Raw genomic sequence first — 19612 nt, 5'->3', positions numbered from 1 at the left:
ATTTTTCCCCAAATTAAACAATAACTAACGAGAGTAAGTGAAACGTATTGCTACAAAATCATAGGAAAGAAATTTAAAGAAAAATATAAAAATGTGAAGCTATTGTTTCTCAGTGTTTCCCTCATTTAGGGCCGTACGCTCCGAAGGCAGTGTTGCCATTTCTCTAATCCTTCTGGGAAGAATCCTCTTCTTTGACTTTACGACATCAAATCAACAGGTTCAGTATTCTTGAGGGACCCAAGGCATGTCCCTTTAAAATATTCCTTGGGTTTGGGAACAAAAAGTATTTGGAAGAGGCAAGATCCCGGCTGTAGGGTGGAAGGGGTAAAGTTCCCAGTGAAATTCTCACTGGGACAGCCTTGCTGCTCCTGAAGAATGAGCACATGCATCATCCTGATGGGAAAATGCATTGGTGCAACTTTCCCAGTTACTTTCTTACCCATACAGTTTTCTAGTTTCCTGGGTCCTTTGAGGAAATCTTTCAGGATTCCTGTTTAGAATCCCCCCAGTCACTATAACTGTCAGATCTTACCGCTGCCTTAATTGGTCCAGCAGACCCTCTTGGAAGCTACTCTTGATTGGACCCTTTCCTTTTTAAAGGCACCCTAACACCAAGACAAAGTGTATTCCTTAGAGAACCTTTCTGCAGCCAGTACTGACGTCAGGGATGTGTTTAAACAGGTTTTTGGAATAAACCCATGCATAGATGAGCTGGAAACCTAGTAACTAATTTCTGACTTCATAAAATAAAGCTGTTTTTAGTCACACCTTTTCCTATATAAGTTTATTCTTTTACTTTTTCGATCTATTTAGATAATTTGACAATGTTTCCAAGATAATGTACTTCTCTTAAGGTACCCTGTTTCCCCTAAAGTAAGACATCCCCCCAAAATAAGACCTACTTACAGTTTTGCCTCTCGCTGAAATATAAGGCATCCTCTGAAAATAAGGCCCCACGAAGCTACCGTAACTCTGGACTCTGGACCATAGTGGCAGTGTGCGCAGCTCACTGTTGGCCACAGTGCAGCCGGAGCAGACAGGAAGTGCGAGGTCTCTTTTAATAAAACAATAAACAATAAATGTGTACAGCGCGCAGCTCACTGTTGGCCACAGTGCAGCCGGAGCAGACAGGAAGTGTGAGGTCTCTTTTAATAAAACAATAAACAATAAATGTGTACCGTATTCTTCTTCGTGGAAAAATAAGACATCCCCTGAAAATAAGACCTAGTGCATCTTTGGGAGCAAAAATTAATATGACTGTCTTATTTTCAGAGAAAAGGGTAGTAGCTTTTTGATGGTAAAGAGTTAAAGTTCTTCGCGACTTATTTTTTAGATCCCACTTGAAATGAGCTACTTGATTATCTTGATTTTTATTTAATTCTCCAGTTGATTTACTTAACACTTTTTCTTCAATATGAAACATAGAATTGACTTTACAATTGTGTGGACACAAGGGTGGAATCTGGTATTTAAATTGAACTGAAATATATTTCATAGTTTTGTGAATGCTGTAAGATAAATTCAGATATTTGGAAACATTTCAACTTGTGCTTGGATCTAACAAATTTCATTGTAGAAGTACAACTTTAAGCCATCACATTTATTTAAATTAACTTGATGAAATCTTTGCTATTGAAGCTCAGGCTTAACTGAATGGTTTTGAAATTATGTTTCCTAACAGGAAAAGCTACCTGGCAGGAACAATTGAAGCAGAACAAAGCTCCAGTTCATGTAAAACGTTGGTTTGGCTTTCTTGAATCCCAGAAGGCCTTTCAGTCAGTAGGTTCTAAATGGGATGTCTCACCCACAAGACCTAAAGTGGTAAGACTTTTTCTTCATGCTGCCATTTTAGTCTTCCTGAGATACTAAAATCTTAATAGAAAATTATTCTTGCAAATTTCTTTTCATAAGCAAAAAAAGGAAAAAAGCTCTTACTGGAACAATCTACCATTGTTAAGTTCTGTCTTGGCTTTAAATTCTCAACTATATGAAACCTCAATCTTGGAAATGATTTTTCTGAAAGATTATGATCATGCACAGTATACCCTACAGACTCCAAGTAATGAAAATGTCATTGCTTTACAGTTACCTATTCTTCATTTTCTCCCAAATTTCTCCTTTCCTTTTGAACGACTGACCATGGACCCGGGATTCTGCGGCTCTTTCTCGTTCTGCATAGAGTAGAGAGGCTCTCCTGTCCCAGCCGGTGTGGCTCTGCTTTGCTCTCGTTATACACGTGTAGTGAAGTTTCAGTTGAATCAATGGTCTTGAAGTCAATGCAACAAATTCCAAAAGCCACTGTTGGCCAGTGTCAGCCGACTGAAAACCGGCTATAAATCTTGACATACCTTCATGGCCACATTTGATCAACAGGTCCTGCTATTTTACCTTTTCAACTATAAATTTGTTTTTTACCCATTTCCACAGACATTGCTTTTTATTGAGGTCACATTGCCTAATTGAGTTTGCAGGTTTTGGTCTCTGGTCTCTCTAATTTAACATCTTCATCATCCCAGGTATTAATAAAAATGCAAATAAACAGTCAAATCTCAGATGCCTTTGGTTGTAGAAAGAAAAGCCAGCCATAAAAGCTCCGTTGTGTTCTTTGTACTTCCTCTGAACGCACTCGACACGATGTTTGGCACTGCTTTTCCTGGCGTCTGTTTTGCCTATACCATCGCTCATTTTCTTAGAACGAATGCCCTTTACACTCTGTCCAACTGATTTTTTATTTCTTATTTTCTCAGGCCCTACTTGGTTATTATTTTTTTCATAGTTGTTTTTTTTAAAGACTTGGGTTATTTTTAGTTCTAGTTTATTTATTTATTTTTTAAAATCATTTTATTAGGGGCTCATACAACTCTTATCACAATCCATACATACATCAATTGTGTAAAGCACATTTGTACATTCATTGCCCTCATCATTCTCAAAACATTTGCTCTTCACTTAAGCCCTTACTTGGTTATTAATTCCTTTAAGCTTTTCTTGGTAACCCTAAGTGCTATTGGTTAACTACTATTTTTTTTCCCCCGGAGTTTGGTTATATTTTATTCCTCCATCAGATTCTGAGTCATCAGGGGGTAAGAACAATGTTCTAGTCATTTTTTTATAGCTTACTCAGTGCTTTGCACCTACTGGGTACCATGGAAGCATTTGTTGAATGAATGTATTCTTAAATATTTAACTTGTAACTTTTTTTTTTTTTTTGGTTCTGTTTAGGTACCTGAACAGAAAAAACAAGATGTTGGAAAATTTGTTGAGCTTCCGGGTGCAGAGATGGGAAAGGTTACCGTCAGATTTCCTCCAGAGGCTAGTGGGTAAGAAGGAGCAATTTACATTTATAATGGTACATGCTGAGTGAAGATAGCTTTTAGTTAATGAAAACTTTTAATATTAATAGGGTAATGATATAGAAGAAAATAAGATATTAATTGTAGGAGTTAAACCCTAAACATCAATAGCTTACTCAACATTAACAGTTAATGCCAATATATTAAGTTTATAATATTAGCTTATTAAAAGCAATAGGAGAGTTACTTTTGACAGAATTTTAAGTATAAATAGGAAAATACCCATAAAGAGAAGGGCTTAAATTTTATTTGGATTTTGAGATTTTTCTGGCTTAGTAAGAATTGGTATTTGTACCACGAGCAATCCTTTTACTTAGTAGTGAGGGTTGTATAATTACTCTAAGTTACCTTTTCCCAAATAAAGGCGGCGTGTCTGGAATAGTCCATTTCCTGTTCCTCCGTTAGTACAGGTACGCCCTTGCTTTCCACCCTTGGCAATATTAGAAAATATTTGAATCGATCATTAGGGAAGATGGCTATTGTTGTTGAGGCCACCAGCTCTTGATTGCCCCAGGTTTTGCCCAGCATTCCCCAAAGTGGAGGGGGAGCCTGTCTTGTAGTGGTTTTGAGTTTTCTTGCTAATTACAAGGTCAGCAGTTCAAAACCACCAGCAGCTCCTAGGGAGAAAGACAAGGCTTTCTACTCCTAAAGAGTTAACAGTCTTGCAAACCCACGGGCAGTTCTATCCTGTTCTGTAAGGTCTCTGAGTCAGAATGGGCTCATTGACAGTGAGTTTAGTTTGAGTTTTGTACTAATTGACATCTAATGGGCTTGCTTTGTAATAGAGCCCTTCTAGTAATTCTATTAATATAATAAAATGCCTCTTAGTAAGTCAGATAGCCTCACTAGAGGGTTTCTGTAGTTTACAAATGATATGATTATTGTTTTCTAAATTTACTTTAATTTCAGATTTGTGTTATACAGCCAAATTACTACTCATTTATTATAAATGGAGTATGTAAACAATAGAATCTAGCACATAAGGAACCAGCTTTGTTTTTGCTATGTACTTAATTGTTCTTTGCATACGATTTCATAAGCACTATTAACAGTAAAATCAGTTTTAGAACTCAAGTTCTCTACTTTTATCTTTGCTGATGTAGGTGGTAAAATAGAGGGTAGGTGGAAGGAGGTAGAAGAGAATGGCATACTTCATAGATATTGTAAGTTCAGTTCCAGATCATTGTAATAAAGTGAGTTGTGACAACTTTTTTATTTCATGCGTATGTTAGGGTTTCTAAGACTGAAAATCTTTATAGGAGCAAATACCTTCCTCTTTCTCCTGCAGAGTGGCTGATGTGTTTGAACTGGCAGTCTTGTGGTTAGCAGCCCAATGCTTACCTTACAGCGGGGGTCCTCAAACTTTTTAAACAGGGGGCCAAAAGAACTATGAACAAATTCCTATGCTTACTGCACATATCTTATTTTGAAGTAAAAAACAAATGGGCCAAAAACACCCGGCGGGCCGGATAAATGTCCTCGGTGGGCCGCATGTGGCCCACGGGCCGCAGTTGGAGGACGGCTGCCTTACAGCATCACCAGGGCTCCTTTGGTGCATGTAAAAGTTATGTTTACACTTTATTGAAATCTATTAGGTTGCAATAGCATTATGAAAAAAGTTTGAACCATTGTTTAAATTACCAAAATGTGGCACAAAATGAACATATGCTGTTGGGGAATTGACGCTGATAGAGGTATCTGAAAGAAAATTGCCACAAGCCTTCAATTTGTTAAAAAAAAAAAAAATCCCAAACCTACCGTAACAAACAATGAAGCAAAGTACATATCCTGGGGTATGCTTGTAATGACTAGACATTTCACAGATTTGATCATTAAATGATTGGTAATTGACCAAGTGGAATGCACTAATAAATAATCCCTGTTTTAATGGCCATAAACATTTTGAACCCCTACCATCTGATACAAAATTTGAGAGACTTTGACGGTCTTCCCATTGAATAGTGACCTTAGGGCAGGCGTCCTCAAACTACGGCCCGCGGGCCCGCCGAGGACATTTATCCGGCCCGCTGGCTGTTTTTGCCCCGTTGGTTTTTTTACTTCAAAATAAGATACGTGCAGTGTGCATAGGAATTTGCTCATAGTTTTTTTTTTTTAAACTATAGTCCGCCCCTCCAATGGGTCTGAGGGACAGTGAACCTGGCCCCCTGTTTTAAAAGTTTGAGGACCCCGGCTTAGGGCTTGATAAAAGCCCCTTTTTAGTAATGGCAGTACATAACTTGTAGATAAACACTTGTCCCTTTTGGATCTTACTATTTTTCCTGTCACTAAAGAATGAGCTTTTCTAGTTAATTTTTGTATAAAATAAGTTTTCTTATTCCAAGACTATCCTGTTATGTTAATATCAAAGATTATGCTCTTGACCTAATATAACTTAGGGATTTGAAATCAATTTTAATCAGCCTTTGGATTTTCTTATTCATAATTTTGGCCATATCCCTTTATACTTCTTAAGAGTTCTATGATGATATAAAACATGTTTATCCCCTCTGTTACATGGAAGGCCAGAAGACTTGACTTTTGCCCTTTATTCGTAGCTAACATCTGTAGCATCTCCTGTGTGCAGCCACTACCAACTGCTTTACGTTTACTAGCAACTTCTTTAATCCCACCAGCCGTAGAAAAAGGCACTGTCATCTCCAATTTACCAGTGATGAAACCTGGAGAATGCGTGGAGTTTAGTTCGTAATCATGTATGTGTACAGATTGTTAGTTCATTAGTTGTGACAGATGTGCTTTAGTAAGGTAAGATGTTGACACTTGAGAAAAGTGCAGGCCACACAGGTACTTCCTGTACTACTAAAACTCACAGAAAATAAAAATGGTTATAAAATTCTCCCAGGTTCCCAGTCCTGTGAGAAAGACACTGCCGGCGCCATTACAAATGTAATCTCTTAAAACTCTTGTCCGGGACAGATGCTGTGTCACAGTATGTTTTGTTCAAAGAGAACACATGGCTGGAATACCAAAGACAGAGTTTTGGTTTTGTTTGTTTTCATCTCCTCAAAAGGGTAAAGTTTAAGAATTTAGTTAAAGCGTGTTAATGAGTTTCTTTGTGAAATGTTTTTGTTTTAGCTACTTACACATTGGGCATGCAAAAGCTGCTCTTCTGAACCAGCACTACCAGGTTAACTTTAAAGGGAAACTGATCATGAGATTTGATGACACAAATCCTGAAAAAGAAAAGGAAGATTTTGAGAAGGTAATTAAAAGTGTAGTGATGACCCTTTGACAGAAAAGTTAATAAAAATTAAAGCTTAAAACATGAACCTCATACCTTCATGGTACGGAAGTAAATGAAGTTCTCCTACATGCTATTGCCTCATCTGTATACGGGTGTCCCCTGCTTTTCCAAAGTCCGTTTACGTCACTTCACATTCACGGAAGACCTGCCTGTATTAGTAACTGTTCTTGCTAACCAAAGAGGATTTCCACTTACAAAACCAGAATTCAGCATTGATTTGGCAGTGGGGTGTTACAGAAGCAGCTTGGCCCCGCCCCTTCCACCCCACGGAACAGGGACAATGGTGTTGCCAAGCTCCTTCCCCAAGAAGGGCAGGCAGCCTCCAGCTGCCCTGGCTTTGCCTGTGCCTGTGAACACTATATGTTAGTGTTATTTTAGCTTTTGTGTGGCACGGGGTGTGGTTTGGTAGGTTATTTTGGGGGCCTAGGACCCTCAAAGTGTTTCCCCTATAAAGGAATAACGATTGCTTCTTCACTTTACACGTTTCCAAGATTTCATTGCAATTGTATGCTTCCGGATAGTGGGGTAAACCTGTATTCTAGATCTAAGCCAAGAAAAAATGAGTTCCCATTAAAAAAATTAAAATATTTTACTCTTTTCTAAATTGCTCTAAAATTTATAGATGTGCTATGTTTTCCTCTAAGTACAAGTGTCTTAAATGAACTGGTAAAAGGAGGCAAGTTTCTCTTTTGGTCATAAAATCTTAAATTTATGAATGAAACAAAAACTAAATAGGTTTTGGAAATTATAAAGATTTGCTAATGTCTTAACAGCTTTATTCAACAGCATTGCAGTATATTCCAAGTGAGGTCAATTGTCAGTAAAAGCAATAATAAATCTTTTCTGGAGTAATTGGAAACCTCTGTCATGAGATCAGCTTTCTCAGTTGGGAATATGGAGGTTGATATAATAAATAGCTCTTTTTCATCTTTAAATCCAATTCTCTCATAATTTGTCCCTTAAGGAGTAGGAAAATGAAGCCAATCTAGTATGGCCAACAATTTCCAACGACCATTTTCAGGCATTGTAAGACGTGGTGCATTATTTGATTTTCCCAAATGCAGTATCAAGGGTTGAAACTGCCCAAGAACATGCCAAAGGTAAACTGATGGTTATTTTCGATCACATTGCAGGTTATTTTGGAGGATGTTGCGATGTTGCATATTAAACCAGATCAATTTACTTACACCTCGGATCATTTTGAAACTATTATGAAATATGCAGAGAAGCTAATTCAAGAAGGAAAGGCCTATGTGGATGATACTCCAGCTGAACAGATGAAAGTGGAACGTGAGCAGAGGATAGAATCCAAACACAGGAAAAACTGTAAGGCACATTTAGGGCTTCTTGCTTTAACTGATAATCTCCTTGTATTCTTTTGCTTTCTATAATGTAATTTTTTTTTCTATGAAAGAATTGTTTACACACTTGAGAATATGATCCATATGTTAATTTTTCTCTAAGGAATCTTTGCCCTTTATTCTTTAAATTCTTATTTGTTGGTGTCGTAATTCCACAGGAAGTGGGCATGTCCTTGGATCACATTTATTATGTGTAGTATTGAATTCATCCTATTCAAATCCTTCTGCAGCGCTTTCTTGTCTCAACTATGAAGCCTTTCTAAGAGGCTTCATGTTATTGCTACTAGCACCCACGTCCTCCTATAAATGTGTGGATAAAGGTGAAAGTAATCTTGCTATGGCCCCGTGTTTCTGAAATTCTCATCAAAGAAGCATGTCTTTCTTGCTCACGCCTTGTCCCCTGAAGCTTCTCAGGTGGGCTTTTTTTCATTGTTATTGTGGCCAGAACTTGACACTACTGTATTTAAATCTTGAGTGTCACATTTTATAAGTACAGTAAACTTGAATTGCTTAGAAATAGTTCTTTTTTTCTTTTTTTGAAAAGTCTCCAATTAGGTGGGTTTTTGGAGATAACTTGACAATTTGTGAGAAAATAAAGTGCTGTCTTCAATTGCTTCGCCAGTGGGATCATTGTTTTAACAGCTTTTCCTTATCCATATGGGATAGGTCTGTGATTTTCTGACACGGGCAGGACTATTGAGTGCCATGGAATCAGTTCTAGCTCATAGTGACCCTATAGGGCCAAAGTTACAATGTATAGGTACCATGTATCTATACCTAGAGGGTCACTATGGGCTAGAATTGTAACTTTGTCATGTAGAGTTGTTCTTTTCTGGGATTAAACACTTCTTTTCTACATTATAGGCTGTTCCCTCTCATGCCTAATTTTCTTATTTCAAGGGTATTGTCTCACTAGGATGACAAGGAGCTTCTAGTTAGCCCACAGACTCAGGCTTCCATTTTTCAGGTGGGAGCAGGCTGCAGTGCCAATGCCTGCGGGACCACGGACCAAGTCAGATTGGTTTGTCCCCAGGCAGGAAGCAGCAAGTGAAGAGAGTGCTTCTGTTTCAAAGGCACAGAGTTAAATTTGAAGTGGGGTGGGGGTGGAGAGAGGTGGCCAGTTGAGCCCGAATGAGAAACAGTGGATGCGCAGAGCTTTTAGACTATGTACTTTCTCTCTTGTCCTTAATCACTAAGCCTATTTATGGAGTGCATATTTTCTAAATGGATTAGGAGAGGGTTTTTTTTCCATTAAAAAGTGAAGCATTTGCTCTAGGCATCAGCTATTGAACATATAACAACATTTTAAAACATTTTTATTGTTAATTAAGTGAAGATTTGCAGAGTAGATCATCATGAGTACATTCAACAATTTATATACATTTTGTTTCAGCTCATCCATGCAAGTCGCTCCATGTATTATTGCTTATTCTCCTTTCTCCCTGAATCTTTTTCCATTCTTTCTTTCCTAATCCTCTAAACATTGTCACTGGGTAAAGGCTGCCCTATTGATCTTAAATGGTTTATTGATAATAACATTTTAAAACGAATGCACTGTGCTAATACTATAAGACAGGGCCTTGAAGATTTGTATCAAGTTACAGGACTATTAAAGTAATTTGTATTGGACCACATTGGCAGTACATTCAATAAACTAGAACTACCATTTTATAGCTGTTGAGAAGAATCTACAAATGTGGGAAGAAATGAAAAAGGGAAGTCAGTTTGGTCAGTCCTGTTGTCTCCGAGCAAAAATTGACATGAGTAGTAACAATGGTTGCATGAGAGACCCAGCCCTTTATCGCTGCAAAATTCAACCGCACCCAAGGACTGGAAATAAATACAAGTGAGTATTTTATTGTAGGGGGTATCCTTTGATGGTTTTGCTTTTATTCTTTCCATAAATACATAGTAGATGCTGGCAGAATAGTTAAGAGACCTGGGCCCTTGTTCAGCCATAAATTAACTGGCTGGGTAGCCTGTGATAAAGGCACCTATCTCTCATGGCCTCAGTTTACCCACTGACAGTAAAGCTTGTATTAGAGTACAGGTAGTACCTGCTCTGTTGACTTCCGTAAGTCAGTTCTGACGTGGGCCACACACCTTGTTTCTGTTTTGGTTTTCATTATTGCCTTTTATTACCAGTAACTTTGGGTCTTCCCTTGCCGTTGGGGCTTGCAAGTGTTACGTAAACGCTTATAGATACATTTTAATGCATCCAAATCGAAAAAATATACACCATAAAAATTGACTCCTAACAAGTAGAATTGGATAGTGTTGGCATTTTGTCAGTTGTGGAAATAACTTTTATTTGTAGATGGTTCTGTGTTTTGAGGATTACCACTGGGAAATGGGTATGGTGTTTCCAGTTAGAAAACTAAGATTTGACTGTATGGTCCTTTTTCTTTATATGTTGTATATCTTGTTGTAACATCTCACTTCTTCCAAATCTGCCTAACAACTGTAGCAAAGTAAGTCATAAAATTGAATATGTGAGAAGAATGTCAGTAAATTGCATGATGCAATATCATATGCGATCCATTTTACTGACAATAAGATGGACAAAAACAGTCGCAAGTATGGTTCACTGGAACACATATGTTCTAAGTTGTGGACCTATATTTCTAGATCAACTGTCTCCTTAAGAGTTATAGGAATAAAAGTTCCAGAAATATGAAAAATATAAGAAAATATCATGTGTTTTAAATTAGTTTTTAGTAGTTTAAATTAAACTAAATTAAAATGTAGTTTAAATTAGTTTTTAGTATCTTCAGATTAGACTTAAAAAATAGTTCTACTCTGCAATATTTTATTTTATAAATTAATCCATAGAGTACATGTTTTTATAGTATAAAGAGGTTTTACTACATGCTGAATTAAACTCCAAAGACATATTGGTAAATGATTGCCAGTAGACTATTTTTAAACTTGTGGGTATGGGTGAATGTGTCCATTTATAGACAAACATGTATATGCAAGGGAACTTCAAAACTTTTTTTTTTTTACTTCAAAACTTTTATGGAAGCATTCCATTATTCAGTTTTCCCACAAACTTTTTGAAGCCACTTGTATATGCCGGTCACTTGAACCAAATGTGTTTTATTAAACAAATACTTGGAATACATTTGGAAAAGTAAATTTGGATACACATTTTCAGTATCAATTATTTTAAAAGCATACTGTATTAGGGTCACAGTGACATCAAATTTAAAAATTAAAAGGCCTAATACAGCAATATATTTTTAAAAGTTGAAATGACAAGCACGTGTATGTGTGTATATTATTTTAGACTTTTTACAAAGACAGCTCCATCTTAAGATGGAATTTTAACCTATTTTTTTACTTGCAGAAAATGGAGACGTGGTTCTTGAATGCATTTAACACCAGTGTTAAAGCCTTTAGAATTCTACTCAGTTGAAGGATTGCCAAGGAGATTCAAAAGCTAAATTCCTGTTTCTGTGTGTGTGTTAGTTTTTAGTCTTTTCAGATTAGGGGGTTTTTTTGTTTTGTTTTGTTTTTTTTTCATTAAAACCACACATATGTGATTCTTTTTATATATATGAATATGTTTCATATGTAGTGAATTGTACGTGTAGATATATATGTACATATGCACAGTTTTATTGCTTCTTACTGTTATATTCTCAAGCTAATACAAAAATGATTGTAGAATTTGCCAAACCAATACACTAATGTCTATTAGATTATAAATATGCTTTTTTATTTGGACTTTAAAAAATTTTCTCTCCCCACCCCTCCCCAGTGTTTATCCAACATATGACTTTGCTTGCCCTATTGTGGACAGCATTGAAGGTGTTACACATGCCCTGAGAACAACGGAGTACCATGACAGAGATGAACAGTTTTATTGGATTATTGAAGCATTGGGCATAAGAAAACCATATATTTGGGAATATAGTCGGCTAAATCTCAATAACACAGTGCTGTCCAAAAGAAAACTCACATGGTTTGTCAATGAAGGACTGGTCGATGGATGGTATGTTGAATGTTGTATTGAATTGATAGGAAGTAAGATCCCAGTGCTTTTATATAGTGCTTTGAGGTTCAGAGAGTTGGGGGAGTTAGAGTGGGTAAGCCTGCAGGTTCCCCGTCTCTAACATCATTGCAACCAGTGCATTAGGGTCTCCCGGCTCTGTTGAACACAAAGGTAGTGTGCCTGTTGTGGGCCTGGGCACTCAGTAATGGAACGCACATATGAGGTCGCATTCTTCAACCACCTCGGCATTCATAGAAAGTGGCTGTGACTTTATGTTCCTCTTTAGATCAGGTTAACTCTATACTCTGCTGAAACTCTGAGCCTTTTCTTTTGACGGGGTCCCAGAAATACCCACAAAGCCCGAGTTGAGGTGATGCCATAAATGTTCTCGGCCCTGTATGTATTGAGGACCAATCTTGTAGCACAAGTTGCCCAGGGATTTCAGCTCCCAGAAAAAGCTTAAAAGCCTTTGTAGTCTATTCATAAGGAATATAGGATTTGTATCAGATAGACAAAAGTATAAAACTGAAAGTGCTTTTAGAGCCCGGTGTTAAGTGCTTGAAGACAAAAAAATGTATCTGCTCAGGTGGGTTACTGAGAAATGGCGTGGGGTCCTCATCAGACAGCCAGCTTCCCTAGAGGCAGGAGAATCCAGTACCACATCTGCCAAGGCTGAGTCCTATGAGGCAGAGTTCAGACACCTCCACCTTTCGACTTTTTCTGGTATTATTCTGATACCAACCATCCCTCCCACCTGTTGGTTTCAGTAATCTGTTGCAATGACCACTCAGAACCCACGACAATACTCATAGTTATGGGAGTTTTATTCGGCACGCTACGTTACAAAATGGTCAGCATACAGTTCTTTAGTCTACAGTGCCTTTGTCAGTTCTGCTGCCAAGCCTGTCTCTCTCTGGTCCTTGGCCTACAGTCACAAGTTTCTGGGTTCTGCTCTAACTGGGCAAGTGTTACAAAGCTTCTGTATTGCTGATAAATGTCCAAAGGGTATCCCACTGCAAGGCAGCCTCCTTGCCCCAAGGCAATCAGTGTTTTGTCCTGTGGCTGGGAGGCTCCTGCTCATAGTTGACCATTGCTTCTCTGTGCAGGGACCTCTGAAACACTCAGCTCCCAGTTCTTCTGGCCTCTTCTTTCTTGCTAGCTGTGAGTTGCTTCCTGCTTCTGACGTGATTCGCTTTATACCCAGTAGAATGCCCAAACTGACCAATCCCTTCATACCAGAGCCCCATACACCCTATTTACTACATATCCCCCCACCCCACAGCCAATTGGTGGGAGCTACAAAGACTACCAATAGAAGGGCCATCCCAAGTAATTTCATTTCATTGCAGCCATATTTATAAGTCTAGAGAACTTTGAAAATCTGAACTAACAAAAATGTACATTTAAAGTCCCATCATATAGTGACCAAGGTTTATGCTGAATATGTTTGAATTAAGCATATGTATTTTCTGCAACTTATTGTGTAGCCTAATTTGATAAACAGCAAGTTTATCTAAAGCAGCAGTTCTCAACCTGTGGGCCATGACCCTTTTGGGGGTCAAACGATCCATTCACAGGAGTTGCCTAAGACCATCGGAAAACATAAATATTTCACAATATATAATTACATATTGTTTTGTGACTAATCAGTATACTTAAATTATGTTTAATTATGTTCAATTTGTAACAGTGAAAATACGTCCTGCATATTATTTATATTATGATTCATAACTAACAAAATTACAGTTATGAAGTAGCATTGAAAATAATTTTATGGTTGGGGGTTCCTACAACATGAGGAACTGTATTAAAGGGTCGTGGAATAATAACTTTTTTATATGCATTATTTATAGCCTAGGCTTTTTGTAAAGAGCATTTGTGACCCGGAGAACACCAGTACTACCATCTCTTACGTGATCTTAAATGTTTGTTTAATAAAGAGCTCCTATAAATGCATTAATGCAGGGGCTTTTTCAAATGCACTTTGAATATTCCCATATCACATTTTCTTCTCTGAACAATATCTGACTAGTAAGCAGGTTTCATCATGAACATGGGCTCACTTGTACTGTGATCCACCCAATTAATTCAACTAGGTCTTAGGCCAAATATTCAGAAATAATCAGTATTATTTGTTACCTGTAAATGTATTTGTATTCTGCATCTACACACAGGCTCCGCAGTAATTAAAAATTTACATATTTCCAGGGATGACCCAAGATTTCCTACAGTTCGTGGTGTACTGAGAAGAGGGATGACAGTGGAGGGGCTGAAGCAGTTTATTGCTGCCCAGGTGAGTTAGGGTTTCTTTCTCAACTTTGCTGAATTTGAAGTGTCTGTTGATACCCTTTTAGTCTTTATTATTTCTTACGTTCTCTTATTGTCCAGGGCAAAATTAAAGGTATGCTCTGCACTGTTTACAGTAGTGGAAAATTGAAAATATCCTATATGACTAACCTGTTGTTGGACAAAATAGCTGGTGACTTTTCTCCTGTAGAATGATTCACAACAGAACCCCTTAGTCTGTGGGATAACCAACTTAGTGTGTATGTGAAAATTTGTTTTTTCAGTGGCAGTGTACATAAAGCATTTCTTGCTTGTTTTCTAAGACAGGAGATATTTCACTTGTAATAAGATTTTTAAAGTTCTAATTAATCTTGCCCATTAACTCATGTTATTAATGTTTTTCTAGGGCTCTTCACGTTCAGTTGTGAACATGGAATGGGACAAAATCTGGGCATTTAATAAGAAGGTACATGTTTTAACTCAATTTGCTTTTTTCATGCCAAACTTCTCAATAATATAGTAATTGTAGAATTAATTGGTGTGCATATAAGAGAAAAATTTGTAAAGAATATTTGCAGACTTTCAGGAAAATGGAATGTTTTCCTTCTTTAAATATATAAAAAGCATTAAGCTTACTAACTATTTTAAACAAATACAGCAATTGAAACATATTTGAAGTTTGGGGGAATGGTAATAGCTTTTTCCTTAAATTTTATGAACACTGCATTTCATTTTTCTGCTTTCAAGCTGCGAGCTCTCTGTAAGAAGGTATTGCGTAATGCTTTTATTTGCCTTAGTGCATAACTTTCATCGTATTACATGTTATAGCCTGAGATGATATACAGCTTTGAAGCACAATCACATTTACATATAGAAGAAAAGATTTACTTGCACAAACTCATTTCAAATGCATTATTCCTAGTTTTAAGAGACACATCCTCTGGTTTTCTTAACAACAAAGGGAAGATTGGGCTAACTCCATTCTCGTCCTTGTGTACAGAGAGAGAGGACATAGAATTCTATGATTACACATTGCATTGAGTTGTATTGAAGGTTCATTGATTGCAATTCCTGTGTCTTACTGAATCGCAGCTTTTACAAAAATTGCTCCTTAAATGAAACCAGATGAGGAATATTGCATATTGATATCGTTAATTACTAATTGGAAGCAGATGCTTAGATACTATAATAAGGCAAACCACAAAAATGCCAAGTTTTAAACTATGGTTTCTGTGATTGTGTTCTGTAAATTATTTTCGGAGGGAGGGGAGGGGAAGGGTGAGTGTGGGGCAGATTGTTGCTTGATTGTGCTGATGCTTTGCCTCAAGAAATAGTTGCTTGTCTTGCATGTGTCTTGAGTTTCTTTAATTTAGTCTCGTGATTAGTCAGCATTTCAGTGTGTAAAAGAGTTACTAATTGGTACTTTCTGTTGCTGCAGTTACTAATAATGTTAGTGCTATTTATAAGCAAAGTTAACATCGCTGCACTTTTCATTAATCAATTTTTAGAGATTTTAATTTTTACTACGTTTAAAAATGACGTATATTCCACTCTATTCAAATAGTGCTGTTGGGTTTGTGAAGATGAACGGTGCACCCCCCACCCCCCTCCCTCCCTGCCCTTTCCCACCTCTCGTCCCCTAGAGAAACCACCTGTAGTTCTCTAGACATTTAGGTACTGGCATTTATCACTGTCTTTCTAAATGGCATACATGTATCGCTACCTCATGGTTTTTTAGATTTAGCCATTATCAGTTACCCTCTATGGAAGATGAATAGTTAGGTGTCTTTTCTTGTAGTTTGTTGTATTATTGCTCTTCTTATTGGCTTAACTTTCTAATTCAGTCTGAGGCTCTTCACAAGTTTGTAAATTTCCTTCTAAGTTGTTCAGATGCTTCAGTTATTCCTTCAGTGTCCTCTTGGAGATGCTTATGCCAGCAGCTCGACGCTCCTCTGACTGGGTCTGCATTAGTGGCAGCAGAGGCGTGGCTGTCCTCCCTTCTCTGCAACCTCATCCTAAGGATTCCCTCTGCCTTTGTCCCATGCTGGACATCTGATTTCCGTATCGCCCATCTCATTGTGTCTCCTTACTTAGCTGTAGCATATCCTTTGGTAGCTCTCAGCAGGGGAGCATGGGATGGAAAAGATTTCTTGAGACCTGGTATAAATGCCAAAGCCCATTGACTACTGTTAATTTCTAGTGACCCTGTATGGCAGAAGAATAATTAAGGCTTTTTGCCCCCTATAGTATTCACTGTGAATACTATTTCTGTGAATAGTATTCACAGAATACTATTATAGAATATACTGTGAATACTATAAAAAGGACCTTTTTGTGCCTATGTTCTGAAATTGCATGCTGGTGTGGGTCTATTTTCATCCATATCCAATGGAAGAATATGTGGCTTCTTGTCTGGAAGCCCGTTCTGGGAAAATTTCCTGAATTCTTCCATTTTCTTTTGCATTTTGTTCTCTACTGGATATTTTCCCCTCTGGATCTCTTACACGTTGTGCTGTTGTTGAACCAAAACTAAACTCATTGCCTTAGTGTTTATGTTGCTTCATCGCAATCATATCAGACAGGGTAGAACTGCCCCTGTGAGTGTCTGAGACTAACTTGATTCTGGGAGTAGAGAGCCCTGGTCTTTCACCAGCAGAGAGGTTGGTGGTTTCGAACTGCTGGCTTTGCAGTTAGCAGCCCAGTGTGTACCACCACCAGGGATCTTCCTGTATTCATCCGCTAATGTTGTTAACTTCTTTTTTATTTTGTATCTTATATTTCGGTGTTCTACCTTCTGGTACATCATTTCACCTCTGTTGAGTTTTCTATTTATATTATCGTATTTCCAGGAGTATTCTTTTGTTACTCGTGCGTTTTCTAATACCGTCTTGCTTCTGTTTAGTGCAGCCCCTAGAGATTCATCAATCCTCAGTTTCATATACTGAAAAATAGAAAAACATTGCGCTCTCTCCATTTCTCCCACTTGTACAGATACCTTGGACACTGTCAGTCACAGAGTCTTTCGATGAGTGTCTAGTAGAAAAGGGGTTGGCATTGATTTTTGCCTTTTTTCTTTACTAATTAAGGTTCTATTTGTTAGCCTAAGTCGGTTAGCCCTCTTTTAATATATCTTTTCCAGTTCCTAAAATTTTGTGGCTGCTCTCCCCTTTCCTGCCCTATTCTTTAGTTGCTTTCTTGCTGTTTTGTAACATAACATTTTTTACAGTAACTCCTGCTAGAGCTGCTAGCCAGAGTTCTTTAATTACATACGTCTTTAAGAAAGCATTATTCACAGAGTTCGTATATGTGGTCAAATGAAGGGAGCACCAAAACGGAGAGCAGTTAGTAATCTCCATCTCCATCTCCATCTCCCCCTGAAAATACAGTCCTGCTTTTCTTAACCAGACTTTCATCTTGACCCGAGACTAACACGGCACTTTTCTGTATCATTGTTAAGTGGAATATATTTCTATAAAAGAACATTTCCCTTGTTACCCATAGGAGACACTTCAAAAGTTTATTCCTAACCTCATTGTCTGAATTTTTTTCTGATTTACTTGAGGGTTAAGATGTACACTCTTTAGTCCCAGCTTTAAGGTGCTCATTTCAGTTATTTCCTGCTTCTGTCAACTTCTACAACTTTAATTTTTAGATTCACTTTAATATTTCAGTTCTATGATAATCATTCTTTCAGTTCAGCTAGTAAATAAGATTGTGTTGATATTTCTAAAGCCCTTGCCATGAAATAAAAGAAACTTTCCTTTCAAGGATTTTTTGTTGTTGTAGTAATTGTTGGTAAATAAATGTATAGCTGTTTTAGTTGAAGTGCGTCACTGGGGTCTGGATAACTTATCTCTTCAGCCTCATTCCTATCCTTCCCCTTTCCAATTGAACTGCTCTGAAGTCCTTAGGACTCTCGAACAATTTGGAAACCACTGATCCAGAGATTTTAGATTTGTGCAGTTGTAGAACTGAAAAAGAACTTTAAAAAATCTTCTAATCCAGGGTTTCCTAAACTTTCCTGATCCTAACAGTCCTGCAGGATGCTTCTTAGAAATCCAGATTCCCACTTTTTCCTTGAGACCATTTGAATCATAACCCTTTAGTGTTGAGCAGACTAAAGGTCTGGTTTAACATTTGCCCCACACGGTTATCAGGTGTGAGGAACAGTCTTCTTTTATCAGATCCCAGAACAAAGCTGCAGCGAAGTAAAATAAGTTTCCCAGGTGGGGTTGTTTTGCCTTTGTGTCTTTAAGGAAATTATATCATCCTGGTTTGCAAGCAATTGAGTAATCGCAAGTTAAGTCTCTGATCATTCTAACCTGAAGAAGCTGAAAGAATGAATCCTTCATAAATAAGAATGACTTTTAAGCTTCAAGGAAGGAAACAAAAAATTAGAAGTGCTGATTTCAGCTGGTGCTTTAGTTTTGGTATAGTATTGGCACGACAAAAATCCAGAACAAAGAAAGCCAAACAAAACCAGCCAGATTTAAGTAGCCCTACCAAGATTACTTGCATCCTGAGGAAAAGAATACCTACCTTGTTAACTTAGCTGTTTGACTTGACATTACCTATATCTGTATTTTCCTCCCCTAAGCTCTATATACAGCCCCTATATAGTACAAATGATTCTTTTTTTTTTTTTAATACTTTTATTAGGGGTTCATACAACTCATCACAATCCATACATATATCAATTTTGTAAAGCACATTTATACATTCATTGCCCTCATCATTCTCAAAACATTTGCTCTCCACTTAAGGCCCTGGCATCAGCTCCTCATTTTTTTCCCCTCCCTCCCTGCTCCCCCCTCCTTCATGAACCCTTGATAATTTATAATTGATTGTTTTGTCATATCTTGCCCTGTCCGACGTCTCCCTTCACCCACTTTTCTGTTGTCTTTCCCCCAGGGAGGAGGATATATGTAGATCCTTGTCATCGGTTCCCCCTTTCCAACCCACCTCCCTCCACCCTCCCAGTATCGCCACTCACACCCTGAAGGCATTATCTGCCATGGATTCCTTGTGTTTCCAGTTCCTGTCTGCACCAGTGTACATCCTCTGGTCTAGCCAGATTTGTAAAGTAGAATTGGGATCATGATAGTGGGCGGGTGGGGGGGACATTTAGGAACTAGAGGAAAGTTGTATGTTTCATCTTTGCTATAACACACCCTGACTGGCTCTTCTCGTCCCCAAGATCCTTCTGTAAGGGGATATCCAGTGGCTTACAAATGGGCTTTGGGTCTCCACTCCACACTCCCACCCTCATTCACAATGATAGGATTTTTTGTTCTGATGATGCCTGATTCCTGATCCCTTTGACACCTCGTGATCACACAGGCTGGTGTGCTTC

General features: G+C 37.9%; 1 protein-coding gene across 2 annotated transcripts in view; it reads left to right on the top strand.

Moving 5' to 3' along the window:
• The window catches only part of EPRS1 (glutamyl-prolyl-tRNA synthetase 1), a 72837-nt gene that overhangs the window by 7080 nt on the left and 46145 nt on the right, over positions 1-19612 (top strand). Inside the window, exons 5-13 of one of the 2 annotated variants that reach the window (XM_045297939.1) lie at positions 1682-1821; positions 3223-3320; positions 6447-6573; positions 7749-7941; positions 9651-9822; positions 11740-11973; positions 14182-14266; positions 14666-14725; positions 15007-15027. In XM_045297939.1, coding sequence (XP_045153874.1) covers positions 1682-1821; positions 3223-3320; positions 6447-6573; positions 7749-7941; positions 9651-9822; positions 11740-11973; positions 14182-14266; positions 14666-14725; positions 15007-15027 — 1130 coding nt within the window. The remainder of the gene's footprint in view (positions 1-1681; positions 1822-3222; positions 3321-6446; positions 6574-7748; positions 7942-9650; positions 9823-11739; positions 11974-14181; positions 14267-14665; positions 14726-15006; positions 15028-19612) is intronic. The other variant, XM_004699905.2, reaches the window with a different exon arrangement.

The sequence above is a fragment of the Echinops telfairi genome, unplaced genomic scaffold, assembly GCF_000313985.2.
Source record: "Echinops telfairi isolate 266 unplaced genomic scaffold, ASM31398v2 ScPeMD7_7424;HRSCAF=8462, whole genome shotgun sequence".
NCBI classification, from domain to species: Eukaryota; Metazoa; Chordata; class Mammalia; order Afrosoricida; family Tenrecidae; genus Echinops; species Echinops telfairi.
This window is presented reverse-complemented; position numbering and strand designations above follow the sequence as displayed.